The sequence below is a fragment of the Pseudopipra pipra genome, chromosome 10 (genome assembly GCF_036250125.1).
Source record: "Pseudopipra pipra isolate bDixPip1 chromosome 10, bDixPip1.hap1, whole genome shotgun sequence".
NCBI classification, from domain to species: domain Eukaryota; kingdom Metazoa; phylum Chordata; class Aves; order Passeriformes; family Pipridae; genus Pseudopipra; species Pseudopipra pipra.
Window position 1 is genome coordinate 16247600 of NC_087558.1, and position 25272 is coordinate 16272871.

At 37.9% G+C, this 25272-nt stretch overlaps 1 protein-coding gene across 5 annotated transcripts; it reads right to left on the minus strand.

Annotated features, from left to right (window-relative positions):
* Nucleotides 1-2553: 2553 nt before the first annotated feature.
* DAW1 (dynein assembly factor with WD repeats 1) lies at nt 2554-22084 on the minus strand. Of its 5 annotated transcripts, none has more exons than XM_064666480.1 (13): nt 21995-22081; nt 20440-20512; nt 19074-19218; nt 15832-15890; nt 15046-15168; nt 13350-13449; nt 10776-10883; nt 9983-10089; nt 7564-7666; nt 7098-7212; nt 5965-6041; nt 3850-4012; nt 2554-3200 (listed from the first exon to the last, which is right to left on the minus strand). In XM_064666480.1, the coding sequence occupies exons 1-13, from the start codon at nt 22032-22034 to the stop codon at nt 3166-3168; spliced, it is 1248 nt and encodes a 415-aa protein (XP_064522550.1). In that variant the 5' UTR covers nt 22035-22081; the 3' UTR covers nt 2554-3165. The 5 variants fall into 5 exon arrangements, with proteins under 5 accessions (XP_064522550.1, XP_064522553.1, XP_064522551.1 ...); XM_064666483.1 differs by lacking the exon at nt 21995-22081 and adding an exon at nt 20937-21687; XM_064666481.1 differs by lacking the exon at nt 21995-22081 and adding an exon at nt 20937-21687 and having other exon boundaries at nt 20440-20847.
* Between the last annotated feature and the right edge of the window lie 3188 nt (nt 22085-25272).

Genomic DNA, 25272 nt, shown 5'->3' on the forward strand with positions numbered 1-25272 from the left:
AACAGGCCCTCAGAAGGCAACTTGCAGCTATACAGCATTTAGCAGGACAGACAGTTAAACTAGACAGCCAGACTATCAAACTAACTAAAAGAATTTGCAGTGAAGTCAGGTCTGGCTGATGAATACTGCATCCTCCTCCCAGCTTCAGCTGAGGATTAAATAGTAAACTGCAGCAAACTAGAAAATAGAAGCAAGCAGGATATATTTCAGATCCTTTCACTAACTACCCAGGAAATGCAAGTGTTCCCACAGGAGACAAAAAAGGAAATTCTCACAAAATGCCATTTTTAAAACATGAGTGGGAATGACGATTATTATCCTCACCTTTTCAGAAAGAGAATCTCAAGAGATACAAAAAGTACACATCACGAGTCCAAGTACACATCATATGCTCACACAAAATCCTCATCCTTGTAAAGTGTATGTTCTGTCCTAGAACAGTTAACTGATACAAGCTTCTTTCCCAGAAAAAAAAATTGTATATCCAGAGAGGTATAAACTGAAAGGATTTCAAAGGTCTAAAGGACAGAAACAATACAGAAAACACAATTTCCAGTGACAAGCCTTACTAAAGCACCCTTCAGAGGCCTCCTGAGGTAATCCTTTTCAATACGGTCACAGGTTTGTCAGCATTTCAGGATAATGTTGAAAGCCACATCTCACTCCAACCACACAGTGATTAAAGTAGCAGCTTAAAGAATACAAGGTATATAGAAGCCAAATGTTCTTGCAAGACTAAAAAAGTACCAGGTCACAGAGTTAGAGTATACACATCCACTATTTTGGTTGCAGGAACTAAAGTAGAATTGGAGGAAGGGATCAAGCTGCTGCCAGATACACATAATGGTTTCAGGAAGATGCATTTATGCAATGCACTCTAATGTTATTAAATCTACACGGGGTAAACCAAGGTGCAGAGAACCTAACATCAAAGCACTCATATGATGGTACCTAGAGTACTAGAGAAGCTCTTACAAGGCACCAAGCCAGCACTCCTTTCAGCAGTGTTGTGAATCACACCAGATGTGAAAATATTTCACAATTGAGCAGGAAACCTGGGTATTTTAACCTGAAAAGCAGTTCTACACACACAGGAATCTAGGGAGAATCACAAACAGAGCGCAGATGGCCTCCCAGTTCAATGCTTAGTGTATGAAACCTCAACTCCAATTTCTCATAAAAATAGGACAAGAGTTCAAAACCAAGAGCTACTACTAATATTTGATTCACTAGCATAAGAGAAAAATCATAAAGGAAAATGCAACAGAAAGTAAGCCAACCTGAAAGATTAAGAAAAAACCCCCATGCTTCCCAGACACAGCCCAAAGAATTTTTTTTACTTTGCAATATTTTCATAGCGCATCAAATTTCAGTTTTTAACTATGTAGCAGTATTTGTATACATTACACTAATTTTCCTCCACTTTTGTCAGCTGGAAATCCCCCATATCACAAGTACAAACTGACCTAGGGACACTGGACAATTTCAAAGCAACACAGAATGGCACTGCCCTTCCTACCCCTTTCAGTTCCAAATTACTGAGATACACTTTTGATACCATAACATTTTGTAAGACAACAGGAAACACCACAAGCATTACAGTAACATCTATATCAGCCACTTTTCCTACTGGGAAAGGTTCAATTTTAAATTATCTGCAGCACACTGCTTGGTTCTCCCACAACACGATAGTACTTGAAATAACCAGGATATCTGCCAAGTAATGACAGGCACTTCTGTGTCTTCATTTACACACAAAGATGTTGGCAAGCACTCAGAGAGTCACAACACATCAGCTCTAAAAACATCCTATTAAATTTAACAACATTTTGAAGTCAAGTCTATAACCACCCAGAGACATAGAATATAAACAACATACCTCCAAGTCCATTCTCTGCTGTATGCTTCCTTTCTTCCTCTTTTCCTGCAGCCAAAACACACCACTTGCACGATCCTACCTCTTTGCCTCCTCTTCCAAGTCTGCTGGAAGAGACCACTCAGTTCTGCTCCTTCACCACTTCCCTACAAAGAGCATCTGCAGTTCCAGGTGCTCTGTTATAAAGTGGGAAGAGCTCTGCACAGGTGAAGCCTATAGTGGGAAGAGCTCTGCACAGGTGAAGCCTATAATGGGAAGAGCTCTGCACAGGTGAAGCCTATTGCCAATTGCTGAAATGAGGTAAGCCTGGATAAGAGCTCATTGTAAATAACTTGGTGGTAAATAACTTGCAGGAGTTTCTCATCCACTTCTCAGTTTATATCATAACCCTTGGCTTCAAATCTTTGGTACGGAGAGTTTCTTGAGGCTGAACTTAATATCTGGGCCACAATTCAAAGCTGGAGTCACCACTGATAATAGTTTTCTTTTATCTCAGGTCAAAATGGGAGAACAAGGGCTGAGCAGAAAGGAATGGAAGGAATGGAAAGGTGTGGGCAAGTATGAGTGGGGAGTTTAACTACAGCATGCATGCAATAAGTTGAGAGCAATGCAGTTCCCAAATGGTTGCTGCTTTTCTCCAGAAATATTAATGAGACATTGTATTGCAAGTAGCAAACTGGTATTTTAACTCAGTATTTTATTACACACACAAAAAGAATAATACAAAAGTACTCTAAGCAAGTGTACACCAACACTCCTTTCACACCTGTGAGTATTGTAATGCTGCATTTTTTTATTAAAAAGGTTACAAGTTAAAAATGACACCTAAAGAAACAGAGCCATCCTACTGCATTCATTCACACTAATCATGATTTCTCTCAGGTGACTGAGATAACAGACCAGACTCTTCCAGTGCTCAGTGAAGAGGCAACATGCACAAACTAAAATACAAGAAACTATTCCACTGTTGTCTAGAGAAACTTTGGAGTCTCCATCCTTGGAGATTTCAACACCTTGTCAGTCCTGGGCAGCCTGCTTGGTTGATAGGGCACTGAGTAGGGCAGGGGTGTTGTACTAGAAGATCTCCAGCAGTCCCTTCCAACTTCTGTGATTCCACGATTCCATATCTAACAGACTTCTAAGTCAAACCTATCAAATCTTGGTAACTGTTCTACTGCAGCAGAAGGTGAACAAAGAGAGTAAAAGAAAACAGATCTCCAAGGCTGAGTTTATTGTCTCTGGAACTACAGAGCAGTCAGGTACTGAACTGTATCCTTCCTTCTCTTCAGTCAGTGCCATATGCAACAGGAGTTATCCTTGCTCCCTAGTAATAGACACACATTGTGAAGGAATCATGTATCTGTATCACACAGTCTATCCATTTTTGTTATCACCTACATCAACAATGTACCCAGAATGCTGAGGAACCACATAAATATTTTCCTGTCCATGACTGGCAACAGGCAGCAAGGTCTAGGGCAATATTTTTAGCTGAGGTCATCCTGCATCCCATATTTTGGTTGTTCAGTCAAATGACTGAAGCAACCTGACTGTTCATGTCTTTTCCTGCTCCCATGACTTTTTCCTGAAATGAAGAACACCTGACCAGAGTTCAGTGCCAAATTCACAAAAGGTGTGCTCCCATTTATAAACCTTTGCCTTTTGTTTATCCACACCTCCTTCACAGCAATGCACTGTGAGAAAATGGCATAGTCCCTGCTCTGATGCTAGTATAGGCCATAGGAGAGATGGGAGAATATGCCCATGCCTTTACACAAATTTGTTCATGGCCATTTTCACTTAAACCTCAGTTCTAAAGTGAGTTTCTAGATTTTCTTGACTATATTGTAAGTCACTGCTGGTATCTGCATTTGGCACACGGCCCTAGTAAAGTTTTCAAAGTATTTTTTTTCCCATAAAAAGATTTCAAATGTCTCTCGAAAAGAAATTAAAAAATGGAATATATTAGCTACCTGTAATAATTGTATCCCCTTCATAGTTGAAAGCACAGGAGAATATCTCCTCAGTATGACCCTCTAATATCTGAAGGCAGTGTCCAGTAGCAGCATCCCAGAGTCGAGCTGTTTTGTCAGAACTGGCTGTCAGTATAAAGTTGCCTTTAGGGTTGAAACATACCTTTAAAAATACAGAAATGAGTTTTGTTACTTAGCAAGTCAATATGCCTAGAGAAAGAAGTGTATCTAGTGATTAAAAGATGAAAATAGAAATGAAAAACTCTTGCATTCAGCTTTTCAGCTGAAATTAAGGATAGTATTTCACTAGAGTGACATTGGCAAACTTCTCTGGCTGAAAACTGTGGATTTACAAAAGTCTATAAACAATGACCTTACCATAGGATCAAAACTTCAGAATACCAAGCCCCACAATGACAACTGATCCACAACTGTAGCAACTTTATTTAAATGTTATCATTATTCCAATGTAAAATTTATACATATTTTATAGAGTTCTACATAAATAACATGCATCTCTGTAGTATCCGAATTTGCACTGAAAGCAATTCATTTTATAGTATGTCTTCATATTTGTTAAACATTCATTGCCAAAACTGCATGCATTTCCAGATAATCAGGTATATTTTTCTAGCACTAACCAGACAATACCAGCTTATTATATATTGCAAAATTGCTTAATCACTGAGGGCATATCTGTTCCCTAGAAATCCAATTTCCAAGTAATAACCTTCCCAAGTGGTCACAGCTACCCAGAATGTCTGCAGAAATACATGGACTTTTCAACATGCTCCCAGATGAGCAGATTCTCACTTCCAGCAAAGCAATCCTGTCAGCACGAAGGACTATGATGGAAGCTGTCTAACCCACTCACATGTCAGCAGGTATCCCAACTGTACCCAGTGGATCTGAGTGTGAAATACTGCAGTGACTATAGTAAATGAGGAAATACCAGCCTTTCTGAACTGAATATTCTCTCAGCAGAGTGATTATAATAGACAAAACAATAAAATGAAAGAAGGTGGGTTCCGTTCACTAAGAACCATCCTAGTTTCAAAATACTAATGTTTCAATTTCAAAATACATCCAAAGAAAGCAGCACAGACTTAGCTTTCTAGCTTTGAAGCTAGTGAGAACTATCAATTTGAAAGAATAACAAAAAGTTGCAAGTAATAAATAACAAAGTTTGAAAAATATGTACAATGTTGGAAGCAACTAAATGTATTTGGAACAGAACTTTGGTGTTCAAAATTGAGCCAGATAAGACTTCCAGCAAAGCACATGAGCACACTCCTCATGACCAAGTGATTTTTGAAAAAGGCTTTATACTCCCAAGTCCCTTAAGCACTTTTGAAAATAAGACTCTCCATGTATTTATCCACGGAAATATTTTTTGCCATTCCATAAATCGAGTGTGCAGAGAAATGAAAAAGAGTAAGCAGGAACATATCTGGTAGATGTAAGGAAGAAGGGTGATGGTAAGAGCCTCAAAGACAATAGCCTTGAGATGTGAACAAAAGAGTAAAAATATGGTGCTTATTCTGTCAGAGAATCTGGGACTCCAAGGGTGTAATAACACAGGTACAATTTAGGACAGGTCAGACAGAAGCTCTATTAACTCTGATCATATTGAGAGAACACTTGGACAGCATCTCCCTCTCTGCTCCCCCATTCCCTGCCAAGTGATTGTGGTGACCCAACCTGTAAACTGTTTCAGCAAAAGGAAATAGCTAAGGAAAACAAGTCATTTCAATGTTAAAAAAGTCAGATATCTGTCCCTGGGAGGGATGGACTTCTTAAGTAGCTGCCAGAATTGTAAGGAATAAAATAGTAAATAACATGACAGTGTAGAGAGGTGGCTCTTGGAGCCTATAGGAGTAGCAACCCCAGGGCTATCTTAGCTCAGAAGTGGGGATTTGGTAAACAGTCACTGACTGATAGCTTTTAGCCAAAAGGAATGTTCTATTAGTTAAGATAACTTCTTACCCAGAATTTTAAATAATAATTACTATATTCCCACATGCTTTAACAGTATTTCTGTGTCATGGAGTGACTGGTGGATTGGATAGTCACACATAGTGAAATAAAAAAAGGTGCAAACCACAGACAACTTACCTTGGAAATTTCACTTCCATGACCTTCTAGCTTTGCAATGCACTTTTGTGTTTGTGCATCATAGACTCTTGCTGATCCTGTTGCAGTAGATGGGGAGCCATATGTTATGCTTAAGCATGCATTTCAATAAGAACATTTCAATGAGGTCAGAAGGAACTCATCCTCAGGCTTCATTTCAAAAGAAATAGAAGGCAATCTTCATAGAGCTTCCTCCAAGGGTAAAGTCTATTAAAAAGGATCTGTGCTCTGTTTGGAAAAGCCTGACTTCCTTTCCTGACCAGAAATGGATTCTCCTGGAAAACTTCTAAAATGCAAATACAAATGTCCAGACTACTGAAGTCTATAATTTCAGAAAGCATGTACACTCTATCTAGAAAGCTTTCATTATATTTCAGACACTCATTTTATTAAATAAGCTATTCGTTATACTTAATAAGCTATTGATTAAATTTCAGGAAACTTTTTACATTGTCTTTTGTCTGAATATAGCAACTACAGCAAAACACATCCAAAATAATGCCCCCCCCCCATTCAGTCTGGTATCCTATTTCTGGAAGTGCAAATCAAAGCCCTTATATATGTAAAAATAATATGGTATTGTCATTATGCACTGTAATATAAATAACTGAGCAGGTAAATACAAAAAACTATTTACTGCAATTCCTAAAAAAATAATGAGGATGTAAAACTTCTGCATACCAATAACAAACCAAAATTGCTTCTTTCACTACCTCTGTATTGAGTATTCTCTTCCTGTGCATGTGGAAAGCCTGATAGTAAAGCCGCCAATAAAATTCCAACTATTTTCATTTAAGCCTAAATTTGAGTCATAAAAATCACCCCCTCAAAAGTTATTTACCTACATATTTAAAACATATTTCCAGCCACAAGTGAAATATTTCCTTCCAAGTTTGAAGTTAAAGGGGAAACACACCCTGAGTTGATCAAAGTGTGAAAATAAGAACATCTTCACTGGAGAAAACTGCTTAAGTTTAATGCCAAACTTTCTATAATACAACAAACATTGCTTGACCTATAGTTCTGAATCAAATACTCCTCTTCCATCAAGCTACACTCAGAGCAAAACCAATGCCACAGCTGAATTCCTGCAGCAGCCCAGTCACTGCACTCACCATCGGCAGAGGCAGTGGCAATGCGCTGGCCGGTGTAATCAAAGCACACATCCAGGATCTCATCCTTGTGACCCGCCAGAGTTGCCAGATGTGTCCCAGTCACAGCATTCCACAGCTGCACAGATAAATAGGGGTAATTTTTTGCTTACTTTGACTAATCTTGATAGATACCTAGTTGTTTGATAAAGCAATACATAGAGGCCCTTTCTGATATCTGACATGTATTAACACAAAAACTGGATACAAATCAATAAAGAGTCACTGGCTAGTTAGTTTAATAAAGTCCTATATATCTTTTTATTTCAGTGTATTGATTAAACAGGACTTCACTGAAATGCATAAGCATACATTTAGCTGTAAATTTTTAATTACATGTACTAGTTTAAAATAATGCTCTTTTATTTAAAATATATATATATATTTATATGTCAAGTAGCTGCATTCAGTATATACTCAACATTCTTACCATGCATGTTTTGTCCAGTGATCCAGTGACAATGAGAGAACAGTCCCAGTTGAACTGGGCACTGCTAATCTCTCCTCGGTGACCTATTAAAGTATGTAACCTCCTACAGAAAAAAAGGTAATTTACATTTATAGTGTGCATTTTGATATATACATAGAAATTATCAGTAAGTTTATAAAATGCTACAGTTAAGGTGAACATCTTCACCATTTTATCCATTAAAGCAATTAAATGGAGTGGTACAGTTCATTTAGGATTCTTCCACTACATCAATTCCATTTTCTATCTTTGATAAAAAGAGGCAGTAAGGAATAAAATGGAAAAGTCCTCCCTTCTCTTTCAAAACTATTTTAGTGAATGTATTTCCAATGAAATGCAATGACTTTCCAGTATCAGAGACAAATTCCTTGTATTCTTCAACATATACAGCAAGTTTTTCCACGTTACTAGCCCATTATCCTACCTCAATGAACTGTAAACAGTACATCTTTAAAAAACTCTGTGTAATCTAAACCTTTTATAAAATCCACTGAAGATCAAATAGAACTTAATCAGGTACTTAATGTGAGCATGTTCCCAAATAACAGGCAAATGACGGCCAAACTGAAATATGATTTCTAATCCTCATTAATCCTAAACTTCTTGCTGCACAAGACTGGCTACATTAAATTCTTCAGCTTTATCAGAACAGAGAGGTTACAATTAGCTGCTATTGCTTCCTAAGAATTAATGGCCTATAAGGCAAGGAAGCCTAAAAAAGATTGAGATATATATGTATTAAAGGATTAGTAAATTGGGTTATTATCACAGTGCTAATATCACTGTATCATTAATAGAAACACGCTTTAAATAATGGATAAACTAATGACAAGGAAAACAACTAAATTAGTTTAAGTGACTGAAATGTTTTTATTCATTGCATAAGATATATAAGGGTAGCTAAATTAAAGCAAATCTCCTGAGCAACTGAATTTTCTATCTGTTTATGATAACAAAAACTTGATTAAACTCAGATTATTTTATAGATTTTACTTTCTAACACTGTGAGGCCCACACTTGCATTCATGTAGAACTTCTTACAGTAAAACCAAAAAACAACAAGCAGATAACAAGAGAGGGAAACTTCTTACTTTTATAAACAAATTACTTGCTCTGCTATTTAACTACTGTTATTGTAATACCTAATGCCCAAAATACCTAATAAAGAAAAAAGTTTTAAATTAAAATTTAAAAGGTTTAATTTCCAATTTAAAAGAAGTCAGGATGGGCTTCAATCTTCAACATAAAGATCCAATCAATAAACAGAATAAAAAGCAAGGTGTGGAACATCTCACAGAAACCACTATCTATGAGATACATAATTAGAAAGAACACAAAAAGAGACTTGTAAAGTGCCATAAAAAAATTCCATTTACTTATTAAAAAAAATCAGCTTCAGCCATGATAATACTTCTTTAGTTTTCAGTTTCCAGTGAAATTTAGTATATAGATGCTCTTGTATTTGACCATAACTACAAATAAGAAACTGTTTATGTCTCAGCACCCTGACCCCTGGTACAAGCTGTTGATTTGTCAAATGAAGCTTTGCAGACACCTTCAACTGAACTAGCCAACTGAATCTGCCAGGGAGAAATTACTGATTAAATATAGACCTGTATTAAAAAAGCAGGTTCCCCCTTCCTCCTTGTTTTTGTCTTTTTAACTTTAATATTTTATGAAGAAAATATTGAATCTCATTCAGATTTCTTGTCCCTACATCAAGTTCCCTCAGGACAAATTGGGATACCCACCCAGAATAAAACTGAGGAACACATGTGCTTATTGGAGTCAGCCAGCAAATTTAGAAGAAACTCCAAGTTCAAGCTCAGCTTTGGAAAGCAGTGTTTCTGATATATTTCATATGGTGAAAAACATGCACACACAACCTCACATAGAAGATTTCTGCAACTCTACCTGAACCTCTATACAGCAAAGTATGATTTGCTCATAATCTTTCTGACTGCAACTTCTATAGTTTTTTAAGACAATGTAACCAGATGAATTTTCTACGACATAAAATATACTTTCTTTCTACTTAAACAGTCTGTTCCATCTAGAAATTCTCGACACCTTCCAAACCATGAGTTTCCATGTGGATAAAATATTTTCCCATTTGGAGAATTCACGAGGAACAAGCGCAGGATCTGTCCATTCCTTCTGCCTCCTTAACGCTCATAAGATGGAAATTTAAAACAAAAAACACATACTAAAGCATTTCATGAGCAGCATTCCTTTTCAGAAGCACAAAGGAGTAACAAATGACAAGATGAAGGAACATATACTCTAAATGAAATATGTGGTCTGTAATTTGTAGCTCAACATTGTTTCATTTGTCCAGAAAGCATGCAAAGTAAAACTATATTTAATAGTGCTTTAGTACCTGCCAGTGCCAACATCCCATACTGCTACTGTATGGTCAAAGGAGCCAGTGATAATCTTATCTCCAATGGTGTTGAAAGAGAGTGCAATAATTTCTGCTGAGTGCCCCTGAGAGGATTTTTAAAAAGGAGTATAAGAATACAAATTATGACTTTACCATTAATATAGTTTAATATGTAGGATTTTTTCAGTAGCATAATCCTTCTATAACCCATCAATGTTTTATTTACTGTCTGGGCCAGTATATCACAATTTTGACAGAAATACCTACCCAACTTGGAATAGCCAATATCCCAACAACTGTAAAAAAGCAGGCACACCCCTTTAGCAGGAAGCTTACTCACTATATTATTTAGAATTTACACAAGAGAAATGCATTGAAACAGCAGAGGCCAATCTAAACCTGTGGAATCCCAGCAAGCCATGTAGAGCAAAGAGAGATGACAATCTAGAGGTAACTGGATGCCTGTCCTCTGCTGATGTTCACAGGAAGATCCACACAGAGGAGATCACAATTTACAGGACAGCAACATGTTTTAATGAGGGCATTCTAATCCATAGCAGGAACGTCACTGAAATTAAAAAATCTGTCTTTTGATAAATAGGGCTTTTTATAAAATACCACAGCTTTCTCATTCCATTCAAGTTTTCTTACTCTGTTTTGTAACTGCAGTCACTGTGGGACCACGTGGTAAAAGAAATTAAGCAAGTTTTGAAACTGCTGTAATGTTATTCACCTCAGCTGGAAAACTAAGAAAGCAAGGAACACCTTTAAAAACATATGGCAAACATACTCTTAAAGTGGCTACTTCTTCTCCTTTCTCTATGTCCCATAATTTGGCAGTGGTATCCATACTTCCAGTTGCCACCAATGTGCTTTGAAGATTAAAAGATAAACATACCTGTAGCAAAAAACATTGGATAGAAAAAGTGGGAGTCTATTTATATATATTTTGCCAAAAACAAGGGGTCAAGATTAATAGTTTTAAAAAAGTCTGACAATATTTTATGGCATACAGAAAAATTACAGAGTTCTTCCAGCAGCTCACTAGAGGGGCAACAAGTCCCTATCACATAACTCTCGATGGCTACCCAAATCAAGTGGACTACTTGGCTGCTTTGCAACAGCAATACACTAAAGACTTACTGGAAGTTTTCCTGTATCGTTTTCTGACCCTGTTTCATTTTTGTCACAAGGAAAAACTATTTAATTCACAAAGTTTTAATGAAAAACAGGACTGAAGGAGTCTGCTAATTTATTAACAGCACATAATTAACTGGCAGAGAACTATGTCTTCAGTATCAGTATAATGAAATAGATAAGCTTATGCAATCTTAATAAACAATTGCAAATTTTTAAACCTCCTCCTCTAACTCCAAAGAGGTTTTAATCACACACACACTTTTGCACGCACACTCATCCTCTCTCACAGGATGTGTGGGTTGCAAGCACATCCTTTCCTAGGAGTATGTGTTCCCCAAATACCCCACACACCTGCCCCAAGGGACACAAGTGCTCCAGCTTTAGCTGAATTCATGCCACTTCCCACTATCTCCTTATCCACATTCCAGGAAAGAGGCATCCAAATTCATATATGTACATATTACAGGGTGGTAACAGGGCCTTCTCATTGAACCTCATACTGACAATCCACTAGCTGGATGCAGACTCCTAATGGTGTCTCCAAAAAACAAGCTATTCTCCCTGTGGTCTATGCAGAGATTGGGATGCTCAGGGTGAGTTGAGCAGGGTGACAACTCAGGGTGAGTTGTCAAAACCTAGAGTAGGTTTTGACAACTGACAACAATTGGTTCCAGACCAATGTCTCCCCCACCCCGTTATAATTTGTCTTGATTCTTTTATCTTCTTCTACTTCTTTCTTTTTATTTCAAAATTCAACTTCTTTATTTCAAAATTCTCTTTGAAATTCTCCAGTTACAGTTCAATTCTACTGACAGTCCTCCCTAACACCATCATTTGGTAGGCTTCCTCTTTAACTTAGTTAGTTTGGGGCAAAGACCCTCCAAACAGTTCTGTGTACCCACAAACACACTCTGTACACTCACACTCTTATCCTCTCAGGTGTTATTATCTATGTCATTTGCCAAGGGCGTCCCCACAACATCATATTTATCTTTGAAAAAGCAAGAACAAAAGCTCAACAACTTGCTTAATTCATTTTTCACATTAAAAAATCATGCAGTCATCCTCCCATTCTCTGTAATTATTCAATATGATTGTTCTGCAAATAAAGAATAGGAGGTGCCATGAAAAAAAGGAAAACAGTAGCTCAGTTTTTGAATACTGAATAACTATAGACATGCCCTTGCCAGCGCTGTATCAGCTGCAATAATAGCCTTTCAGAAACAGGCCTCATTCAGAGAAACACATCATTTTTTGCTGGCTATTATCTTCTACTAATTACTTGCTGCCACAACTCATAACACTCTGGGTCTAATCTAACCTCTACAGAAGTCAGAAAAAATTGAGAGGCCTTTAAACATTTACCTAACTGATCTGGGGAAGCAAAATCACTGCAGCCTTTCTCAATAAGCAAACATGTTCTCCATTGTAAGGGATAACTGTTTCACACTATCCAGAGAATCAAAAGCACACTGAAACAAACCTCACCTTCCACCATGGTAAAACACCATTTTCTTGCACTGGTTAAGGCCTCACAATCTACATTAAATTCTTTTTTTTTTTCCCAGAAACAATGTCCAGCAATATTTTATTGAATAGTGATTATATAGCTATTGCTGTTGCTGATAGGGGTCCTAGTGCATTGGAAAGGAAACCAAGAATTATTGAGCTTAAACTGTTTTAATTTCATAGATCTTTGATATTTCAGCATCCCACATATTCCCAATTAACACAATTTCAATTTCAGAAATTCATTCTTTATGACTCCAGTTGGTTCGGTACATGAAGTTCAGATCTCCGTGTGAAAGACAAGAAGACAAGCAATGATGTTCTTATGTATTTAGTTCTGCAAATGTGAGAGGCAATGCAAGATAGCTAGAAAAAAATGTGATACGTAATCAAGCAATAAATATGTACAATAAACTGAAAAATCCAAATGCTATGGTATTTTTCAATGTTTTAACATTTAGCAATCGGGGGAAATTGGAACAAAGTAAAAATAAAAATATTTATATTTTTATATGTATATGATGGTTCACTCTCTCTCAAGAACTGTCAGATTATCTTCTCTTGCAGTGCAGAAGTGTTAACAACATCTGAATCTGTGAATAGGGGGAGCAGAATAGCTGTGCTTTTCAATGGGAGCTCATGGGGAGTTGGAACCCACAGTCACCAATGATGGTGTGAGGAAACAAAGGAATAAGAAATATCCAGCACTACTCACTATTTCTGCACTGTGTCCTCTGAAAGTATGATAACATTTTCCTGTTTCCGTGCTCCACAGTTTGCAGGTTTTATCAAAAGATCCAGTGGCAATCTTGTCACTAAATGGAAAAAAATCCTATCGTTTCTAGTCAGAAAAAACCTCTGACTCCAAAGACAGCAGAACTCACAGAAACATACCCAGCCATGGAAGCTTGCACGCACTGCCACACTACAAGATCCTGGAGCAGGATGTCACAGACACAAGTTACATTAAGGGAAAAAATTAGCAGACACAATTAGTTTCTGAGAGAGTCACTGCGCTTATCTGTGAGCACAGAAGTGTTCATAACTGCTGACTACACTACTTTAGGGATGATGTTATCTGCTGCACTTCCAGGTGCATTAAAAAGTTGTGCCATTTCATCAGATAACATCTGTTTATCAACCATTATAGACTCCTTTTATAAGCAGTTTACCCAATTTTCAGAGGTCGAACTCCACTCTCACTGAAGTCAGTGGAAGTGGTGTGACCAACTGCAGTTAGAGCAAGACTGAACTGAGGTATCCAGAAAATGTAGCAAGGGACACTGAATCAACACCTAAAGATTAGCAGGAAAAAACATTCTTTTTTTAATGAAATTTTAATGTAAAAGTAGTTCACGGTTCTGATCAGATTCTCTTGTGTGTATCTTGTTTCTCCACTTTTACAGTCTAATTATTTGTCTTTGCACAGATTTTTGTCATTAGTTTCTACAAAGTATACAAAAGATTTTCATTAACTGTTTTTTTTTAAAGTGAAGAATAACAATCAGAATATAAAACATTGACAAAGCAGGTTCTAGGTTTTCCTTTTCATATCAAAGAAGGAGATGAAGCCTCAAATAGTGTTAAAGAACAAGTCTTTAACATTTATTTCCTGATGTTAACTATGGATTGCTTAACTGATAAATGGGACATCTGACAGCAAAAGAAGTAACATGATTCAATAGAAAAATAGGAATTAATTTATCTTTGCAGAGAAACAAAATGGTTTTCTCACACATGATAGCTTTCTCAGGAAGCAAATGACAATGAAACTTAAGCAGCTAACATGTAATTCCCTTCACCTAACAGGTGGCAATCCCAGCCTAGGGCAAAGTTATTGGAGAAAACAAAGGTGCACAGATTCATATTTGACATTCACACAGCGGCCCCCCGTGGATTTTATAAAAATTACTCAACAGCTCTGAACTTCTAAATCATGTCCTAACTAATAATGAATGTGTAATACCAAATGGAGAAATCCAGTTCTGTTGTGACAGAACTTTTCTTTCTCCTTAACTGAAGCAACACAGGTTGTCATAAGTACTTATATCTCACATCACATACAATTACATGTTCTGATTAACATTCAGAACACAATCTGATCCTGTAGGCATTACTGAAATAAATCTGTACTTCAATATATTAAACTGACTTATATATATATATTTCAAGACTGAATACATAATTAAATTTGTGGTTAGAATTTCTAAATTTTATTTCAAAAAATTATAGCAGAAAACATGTTTGAATGTACAAATAAAATAGTATCCTCCCGCAGTGATTAGCTATAGTTGAACTCTACAAATTCAGAAGTTGAACTCTTTCAGTTTGAAGTAGTCTATTTTATATTAGAGTATTTGCAAAATAACATGATTAGCAATTATGAGGTATCTCAGAGGATATATATTTACCCATAGGGGTTATTGAAAGCTATTGCATAGACAACGTTTTTGTGTCCCTCCAGTGTATGCAGCTCTTCTCCTGATGCTGTATCCCATAGTTTGCAGGTTCTGTCATAGCTTCCAGTGATAAAGCTAAAGCAAAGAGAAATTAAATTCTGAATACAGTAAATAGCTGGTCCTGATGCACAGTCAAATGAGTTATTTCCACAGATTTCAATTAGCACTGTCTCAGACCCTAAATCTCCCTTTCAAAAATACAGATTAATGACCATAGAGGTTCTTTTTCTTTTCTTTAAAACATATTATTCCTAAAAACACCTTTCTTCTAATCTTGAATGTATTTCACCTAGAAAGCAAGCTGCTGCTTTCAAGGCATGAAGGAAAAAATGATAAGACACATGTCCACATGGAAATCAATTAACATGAAAGTTACACTTCCACTATAGTGAAAGTCCCAATTGAGTTTATGTTAAAGACTCACTTAGCTTCTAGCAATATGCAGTTTATTGTCATAAAGGTGTTTCTGTCTGTAACATGGTAATTATCAACAAACTATCACCTTGGAAGAAAAAAACTGCACAAATTGAATCTCTCCTGCTAGTTTTTTGCATCTCCTATTATTTCTCCCACAGAGGCCCAAAACATAATCCCCAGTTGTGCCTGAAGCTGCTTATAAGCAGCACAGCTGAACTCTTTTTGCAGCAAGATAAGAGCACTGAAGTTCCCTTCCCATTTAATTTACAAATACCAAACTTCAATTAGTGATTATGTATTTTGACTTTGAAAACAACTTACCGGGAACCGGATTTGTTGAATGCTACATTAGTCAGAGGCAATAGATGTGTTCTAAGCACCTGAAATAGAAGTGGGGCAGGGAAAGGAAAAACATTCGATGCAAATAAAACAAAAACATTGCTCAAAATATTCGACAGGTTAATTTTTTCTCCTCCTCCTGTCAAACTACCAGTTAAAGCTGTTATACATTAATCCCTAACTAAAAAATTCCCCATGTGTTATCAGGTTATCAGTGAAGATATTATACACTATTTATTTTAAATTATTTCAAATTTATATTTTATTTAAATTAACTGCCTTTTCCCCCATGCTTGATTTTAATTCATCTTCTCTGAGACCAGCAAAGTAACCCTAGATCAGAGCTGAAAGGGCAAAACAAATGAGTGAGGAGACCATGCCTGCTGGGACCACTGATGAAAGAAATCCCAACTAATATTAAGTCTTATAAAGTGAATCAAGAAATCCAACTGAATTGAGTATTTGAGTCTTTCAGGATATGAGCAATTTCTAGCTAGCATGTGATTTTACTATAAAAACCATAAAGAACAGATATAAGCTGCATCTATGTCCTATGAGATTATGACAAGGCATGAAAAACCATAACAAAGGTACTTGGCAAGACAAAACTCAAGAGAGCATTTCAAGATTAATGTCTACCTGTGCTGTGTGGGTTATGGAGGTCACTGTTGTCTAAAATTGCTTATAAAGTCCTTTAAATAGAGTGTATATATGTTTCATGATCCTATAGCCATAATAATACATATTGAGGTTTATTAAACATAGGTGAAAATAGTTTCAGACACTGCCAATAGACCAGTGAATAAACTGGCTACTGCACAACACAGTTTGCATTTGAACAATTCCCTGCCCTCTACTCAAGACTAAAGCATAATAAAACTATAAACTGGGAAATCACAGTAATTGCTGACAGGAAAGTAAAGGGATGTTACAAATACCTCAGTGCCTCACTAGGTTTTTTCTGTAGTGTGAGAATGAAGAAGAATTGATTTATGAGCAATGCCATTTAATCACTGACATGTCACCAGAACTTCAACTTATTGTCCTTATCTCAAGTTTTCCAAGCTGCCTGTCTCCAAAAGGAAAATGAAAGAGGCTCATTGATCTTCTACTCAGAAGAGAAAGGACTCATCAAAATGGAAATAAAAATGGTCAAGTGAAGGACTGAGAGAGAAACAGAAAATATATTTTATGTCACAGAAACAATTTCTGTTCTCTAGAGAAAGTAACATAAGTTGTACTTTCAGCTACAGCAGTGGGAATGAGCAGTCAAGATGTGGAAATGTCAAAAATATTTTGATTTTTAAAAACAGCCACAATATACAAATATCTGCAGATGAGGATGGATAATTAGGGAAATTTAGGGAAATTTGATCCATGACATTTTTAGGACTCCATGCAGGCAGCTCTGAACAAAGATATTCAAAAATTATGAAAAAAAGGGAGGAAAACAAGATAGGTTTATATTTAATTTCAGATCATGGGACTAATTCTGTTCTTCAGTGTTGCAATTGCTTCATCCACATAACTCTGAGTCAGGGAGAACTGCTTGTGCAAATGGTGCAGTAATGACAATATTAAAAAAATATACCTCAGTTCTGCAAAATCTGCTACAGCAGGACCTAAAATAAAAATGTGTACAGCACATGCTATTACATGTGTAACAGCACATGCTATTACAGCATCCCATGCCATGTAATAGTTTAAAACCTGAGAATTGTTACAAAAGCTGGTTTCTCTGTGGGGTACCCAAGACACTACCATCACCACAATTTCTGGAAATAACAAAAAGATGAGTTTAGACACTTTTTTTAGATTATACTCCAGTGCAACAGGAACAAAACATTCATTTCCAAACAATGCAAAGACATGGAACATTTTTGGGGGAGAAAAGAAAAAAAAATCTCACTCCCACCCACCTCAGAAGCACCTGATACTCATGTTTCACTTACAAGCCTTAAATGAAAGTGAAACATCACAGAAGTTCTTTTCACACACTTCCAACTACTGCAGTGAAGGAAATAGGCCAGCACTGATTGGATTTGCCTGCCTCTATTATTTCCAAATACAGAAGCTCAAATACCCAACAATGAACAAATAAATTATTTACACTCAAATTTGAACAAGCATTTGAGAATTTATCAGTCTCTACGATGAACAAACAATTTTAAAAGCTTTTGAAAAGCAAGGCATTATTATCTCAGTTGAGAGCATCCCTTAAAAGAGAACAGAAACTTTTAAGTTAAGATGCCCTATTACATAGCTCTGTTTTCAAGGTTAAATACACATATCTTTGCAGAATTCAACCAGATGTGTACCGGTGGTCAAAAGAACCGAAGTTACATCTAGGAACATGTAAGGGTTTTTTAGTTGGACAAAACTTCTCCCTTTTCTCTCTCAGTTTAAGTAACAATACACAATATAGCACTGACCAGCAATTTTTAACAGCTACACACTGCCATCTGCTGACACAATAAAAATACAACATTTAATTATTTCAGATTGGAACATGCAATTTAGGTTAGATATTAGGAAGAAATTGTGTGCTGTGAGGGGACAGACTGGATGCTGGATTTGAAGCTCTGAAAGGTCTCTCTAATCAATCATTCAGTAAGCTTTCTTAAAAAGCTTACTTGTTTGAAATAATTTCTGAAGTGCTGTCTGTAAGCTGAAGATCAAACTATCAATATTAAAACAAAATAGTAATGACAGAAAGTAATGAAAATGAGGATTAGTAATGACAACTGCATAAAACCCCCAAAACTTTCACAAAATAATAGCACAAACCCCACAATTTTCACAAAATGAAGAACAAGTAGAGAAGGGTACGAAAATACTATGTTCCTTTCCCAACAGCTATTTTACTTGGGGTCTATTTACAGGTTTTGTTTAAACAAATTAGGGGTGTTGCTGGTCCATAAATTTTTACTTGATAAATAAAAGATTTATTTCTCTCCATTCAAAACACACCCTTGTGCATAACCCTGTGTAAACAGTCTGGGAACAGTTATACCTCTCAGCCTTTTGGGGGAATTCCCAGCACATAAAACCAGGCCAGACTCTGTTGCTCTGAACAGCGCAGAGGGGATTGAAAACAGTCAAGAAATCAGTCATAAAGTCCAAATTTTGCTCTCCAGCATAATATGCAGCAGGAAAAACATACTCACAGCACCACAACTTAAACCCCCCAAAATGCTCCAAGTTGTTTTAAACATGCCTCTGACCTTAAAAAGAGAGAATTTGTGATTCTCTTTTTCCACCAGCTTCTGCTGCAATCTTCGTACTAAAAGTATGACGTGTTCCACGCAGGCAGCTGTGATGAGAGGTTCTCCTTTTTGAATTTCTTCTACTAAGGCTGTGACATCTGTGCTAATTATAAGAAAAGAATTAAAACAAATCCCTCCCAAAAAACTAAGCACAAACCCACCAGATTTTATCCCCTGGCAATAATTATGAATATAAACCCAAGAATATTATTTACTTGCAGAGAAACTGAAGTAAGCAATTAAATGTTATGTGTTTATCTCATTCTGTAATGCCTTAAAGAAACATGGACAAATCTTTCTTGGTTTTTATGCTTCCTTCCCTCTCTTACTAAAGTCATACAGAAAAATTTAATTTCTAAAAATTGTAGCTTGGCAGGAAATTAACTTTTCCAAAGGATTTCCATAGAGGGTCCGACATGGGAAACGTGTGTCCCAATCTGTCACTTTTAGAATAAATACCAAATTAATTGCCTATGAAATAGTAACAAAATAAACTATATATAGAAAGTGTTAAAATTATCTCTGCCTGCGGCTTCACAAATCTCTGCCTGTTTCTGTAACTCTTAGTTACGATAACTATCATGATGTGGTCCACAGCCTATTGATGCCCATGGAGCCCCAGGAAGTGGTTCACAGCTAGCCTGTGGAATTGGATCATCTCATCAGATAAACTGCTGATTCCTGACCACCAGCAGAATGAGAAACTAAGAGCTGACAATACCCAGCAGTCAAAGCACCAACATGCTCTTAAAACTAGTCCTCGCAAGAAAGCCAAGCATTTCTGGTTGTATGTAAATTATTGCAGTCTAAAGGGGATTTTCTGTATCAGTCCTCTAAATGGAGGCCTCTAACATCTCCAGAAGTTAGTATCCTCTCAGTGTTTATACTCCTGTTCACCAGACAACTTATTTCATTCACAAAGTGACTCCTTAGGTTTTATCCACAGTACTACTCTGGACAGTTCCAGGTAGACAAAAAGTAGTAATTTTTAAATTTCGATTTTTCATCTTGCATATGCAGCCTACATTGTCTACTGGCTTTGGCTTGCATGCAAGGACTCTTCCATGTCACTGTTGGTATTAAGACAATCATATTACTTCATGCCTTTCTGCCTGATAAACTCCAGAGATTTTGGCACTTTAGTTAATGGTGGCATTTTTTGTTATCTTTCTAAAGCTCTTCCTACCAGAGCTGGCTGAGTAGAGCATGTAGGCTCCGTGTAATAGCTGACCTCAATTATGTTTAAAACAGTCAAATAGAGTGGTATATGAACATGCTATAAAACAGTAGAGAGTACTGTTATCTGAAATAAAATCATACTTACTCAGGTTTAAGATCAAGAAGATCTATAGGTCTGGTCTTTGACTCACCACCTTCTACATATTCCAGGATAATTCCTTTTAAAAAAAGTGATAAACAGGTCATAATTAGACTTCTGGAATTTCATAATGTGCTGTAGACAGCAACACTTTTACTGCTCCACTGACTTCAGGAGACATATTCACAGTTTTGGAACTGGAGGGAGGTTGGCTGTTCTTACTGAGAGTAAGCAGAGTGATGAACAACTTTGATGTGCTTATATGATAAAAGATACTAAACAATATTATTTATGAGCCATTTTCTATTCTGGAAATGAACCTTTTTTCCAACAACTTTTTGCATCATTTCATCAGGTATATTTTTAAGGAAGCTGTCCTGAAGATACTTGCTGTAGTTTGGTGTTCCAAGAAGCCTGGAAAACATGTTTTACAAAACCTGTTATATTTATTCCAGCATTTGCAAAGGCCTGTGTGCAGTAATGTATGAAAAATCACAACGCACTTTCCATTTCTAGGGTCACTCTGGCACCTCTGCAACTTTCACTGAGCTGAAGTATTCCTGTTTTGAAACAGATTATTATGGGGCTCTACTGCTCCTTGGTTTTCTGTGGGAAAGGACAATTTAGAAGAATTTCTGTGTCACTCTGCATTTTAGGAAGTTTGTAAGAAAAGTATTTCATTTGAAAGAAAGATCTCTTATTCCAGTACACTTCCTGAGCTGGCCATATCCATCATGTTTCCCTTCTGAAATTTCATTGAGTCCCCTGCCCAAGTTGAGGATAAATGATGAAGACAGTGGCAGTACCGCTTTTCAAAGCGTGATTCTGCTTAGGAAATTCATAAACTAAAAAAAATAAGAATCACAGAATCGACTAGGTTGGAAAAGACCTCTGAAATCGTTAAGTCCAACCCATGGCCCAACACCACCACGAACAAACTATGGACCTGTGAAAGAACACCAGTGCCATGGTCAACCAGATCATGTCCAGTCTTTCCTTAAACACATCCAGGGACAGTGACTCCACTAGCTCCCTGAGCAGCCCATTCTAATGTCTAATCATCCTTTCTCTGAAGAAATTCCTCCCAATGTCCAAGCTACACCTCCTCTGTCATGGCTTAGGACTGTGCCATCCTGTCATTAGTTACCTGGGAGAAGAGATTGACCCCCACCTGCCTACAACCTCCTTTCAGGGAGTTGTAGAGAGTGGCAACTCTTTTTTGCTAAACAGGCCTTTTAATAATAACACGTATACATTTTTTTGTGCCAGCTACTGTCATCACCGTTGACTGTTTAAGCACCTCACTGCGATGCTAATAAGAGCGCCATGATTTTGCAGTAAATCATTAACTCCAGCCGCGATGAGCCGCTTCCAGGCGGCAGCCCCTCACCGCGCCAGAACACCCGCACCTCAACGCCCTCCGCGCCCAGCCCCGGCAGGGGGAGGAACCCGCACACCCCGCGCCGCCCCGGCCTCACGCACGACACCCAACGGCCTCCCCAGGCGCGGGCCCAGCCCCGGCGAGGCGGCACAGCCGCGGCCGGGCCCGGCAGCTCCGCACCCGGCGGGAAGTAGCGCAGCAGGAGCCGCCGCAGCCCCATCGTCCGCCGGCCCGGCCCGCGCGTCCGCCCGCTGCCATGGCAACGGCCCCGCCGCGCATGCGCGGGCCCCGCTCGGGGGCTCGTCTGCGCTGCTCGTTTATGCCGGAGGAAGGAAAGAAGCACAGTGCACTAAAAATATATATATATATGTGTGTATATATATATATAGGTATTTTTAGTATATATATATATAAAGTGCGGAGGGCTAAAGAGCCAGGAATGACGGTGTAGCAATCAAGCGAAAGCTATTGGAAAAGTAAATAGTCAAGACATAGCTAAGGAAAGCAGACAAAGACTACTACTAATAACAAATAAAAAGAAAAAAAAATCAGCTTAATTTCTTAGAAGATAGACTCAAGGCTGAAGCACGAGTGTGAGAATGTGGTTTAGAATCGTTAAGGCTGGAAAAGGCCTTAGGAGCACTGAGTCCAGCCATGAACTCACACCACCGTGTTCACCACCGAGCCGTGTCCCCAAGTGCCACATCCACGCACCTTTTGAACGCTTCCAGGGATGGCGATTCCACTGATTCCCTGGGCTATCTGTTCCAATGCCTCACTGCACTTTCTGCGAAGAAATTTTTCTTAATATCCAATGTAAACTTCCCCTGGCACAACTTGAGGCCATTTCCTTGTCCTGTCCCTTGTTACTTGGGAGAAGAGCCTGACCCTCACCTGGGTACAACCTCCTTTCGGGTAACTGTGGAGAGCAGTGTGGTCTCCCCTGAGCCTCCTTTTTTCTCCAGACTCAACCCCTCCAGCTCCCTCAGCTGCTCCTCATCACACTTGTGCTACAGATGCTTCCCCAGCTCCATCGCCCTTCTCTGGACAAGCATTTCATCAAAGACAGAAGAAAAAATGTAATTTAAAAGAAATAGCCAACAGAGAATCATTAAAAGATAATGGTAGAGCTAAAAATTTGAGTCAAACTATATGCTGAAATGATGATAGAGCATCAATAGGGGGAAGCAGTAAATACGTTTTCATTTAACCAGTCTCACAGCCTGCATTGTTGACAATGGATCAATAGAAGAGAGTCCCACTCAGTGTTTAAAAATACGTGACTTTTCCAAAAACACCCTTATGGCTCCCTACAGCTTCACTCTGAAGACAGTCCTTTGGTTTTTGAAAGCCAGGAAGTAAAATACAATGGCCAATTCCAGACTGACTTCAGGACACAACGGGGGGACAAAGTGGTCTCCAAGCTTTTCATTCCTGTTTGTTTGTTTAAATCTTTTATCTTGTTTGTATGTGGAAAGTCTTGAGGCAGATAAGAAATATTTTTATTGAAAATAATCCAAACAACTTTCCAACTGAATTAACTTACTTGGACCAAACTTATTCAAAAATAACTCTTTAAACAACCCCAAGTCTTGAAGGTCTCCAGTTTCTTAACAGTATTTTGTATTTGTTTACCATGATATGTATCCACAGAGACTATAACTTCAGAATATAAATGTTTTTCTGTCGTTTTAACTTAAATGATGTAAAAACAAACATGGCATGGACACTGCTTCCTACGTTAACTTAGTCTGTTCATCGTAAACACAGATTCATGCAGCCTTTCTGGTAGTTTCAGCATTACTTGACACCTACCGGAAGTGCTACATTTAATTTTTTTTGGTCAAATTTAAAGGTTTAATACATTTCTGGAACATAAATGAAGAGTGTCTGCAGTTCCACTGTAACTCACATATTAAACATCAATTCTGTACTCCAAGGTTGAGTTTGCATCATTGAATCAATTATTGTGCTATTCTTGAGCAATCATTTTTTCAAGGTTTTCAATATTTTATACCAACAAGCTTTTTTTTTTTTTTGGTTATTCATGAGACACAAAAGGAAATGCAGCTCCAGTCAAAACAGGGGAGAGGGTAGTAGAAAGACTCCAAAGCTCCATGATGTCAGTACCTGTTGATTCAGCACCTTCTCCCCTCACTTTCTTGAAGTAAATCTCCATCTGAACACGGACACCTCACAGCTTGTCATCAGCTGGGATTAAGATGCAATAATGGCACTCGAAGATAATAAGTCAAATCAGGCCTCAGCTTTCACCTCCTTTCCTTGCTTCTGTAAGCAGGAGATTACGGAGCAGTGGAGTCACGACAGAAGCCAAGCGCTCTAAGCTCTGTACCTGCTGTGCAGGGTGACCCAAAGAGGCACTGACATAATGGCCTTGTTTGCTCCATTCCTGTGCAGTAACTAGAACAAATTGCTGACCACCTGGGTGGGGGACGAGGGGCTAACACTGTGCTGAGACAAAGCTTTTCCCAGAGTGCTACCCAGGGCAGGCCTGGATGCAAAATACACATATAGTGACTAACGGTGTGTCTTTATGACAAATCAGAACCAGAGCTGTAGCACAGGTTGGATTACCTGAGGAGGCTTCAGGCAGAAAAGGTAAAACTGTGGTGAAGGAGTGAAGAGCGGGACTTACTATTCGAAGCCTAGTCAAGGAGGAATTCTGATGATACAGCAGACTGAGCAGATGTCCATACCATTAAACCTTGATTGTTAAGCAGAAATACAGCTCTTTTTCAAGTTCATGGAAATGAGCGACTAGTGTATGCTTTTAGATGGAAAATTTAGATGCAAAACTGTTGCCCTAATATTGTTTTACTATCTCAGGACTGCACACAAGTATCTGAGTTGTGAAAGGCCAGCTTTAAAGAATGCACACTGTAGGGAGTTAAAAGATATCTAAACTGGAAAGAAAAATTAGGTGCTGAGACATACATCCAGGATGAAATAATCAGCTTTTATGTACAGAGATGAAAAGCATTGGTCATATCAGCCTGGAAAGATAACTTATATATCAGTTGCTCCCTGTGCATTTTTGCTTACGTCAGCTGCCTCCAGGAGTGGCAGAAAGTTAAGATACTATAAACCTGATCAGTCTATATTCAAGAGCCTTTGAAAGACTGCAATATACCCTTATCTACAATGCTGGAGACAACTATGTCAGACAATGTGAAGCAAAATCAATGCAGTTACAGTGAAGAGCTTCCTTTTGAGAACCCTGAGTTCTTCCTGTTCTGCCAATCTTTTCTTGAGCCAATGTACCATCCTAAGGATAACAAGAAGCAAGTGTTTCTGACTCAAACATGCTCGCAGAGAAGAGTGGGGTTTAAGCTTCCTGATTTAAAGTTGTATCATGACCCACTTGCTCTGAAGTAGGTCAGTCTGTGGTGTGCTGAACTCAATCAGAAAGGTCAGCCCAAGAGTAGTCTGAGCTAAGG

Bases quoted from the DNA above. Each gene is read 5' to 3' on its own strand.
- DAW1 (XM_064666480.1), bottom strand. From the start codon at position 22,034: ATGGGGCTGCGGCGGCTCCTGCTGCGCTACTTCCCGCCGG. The intron at 20,513-21,994 runs GTGCGGAGCTGC...TTTTTTTAAAAG, and splicing joins GCTGCGCTACTTCCCGCCGG to GAATTATCCTGGAATATGTA. The intron at 7,213-7,563 runs GTAAGAATGTTG...TTATCTGTGCAG, and splicing joins CACTGGACAAAACATGCATG to CTGTGGAATGCTGTGACTGG.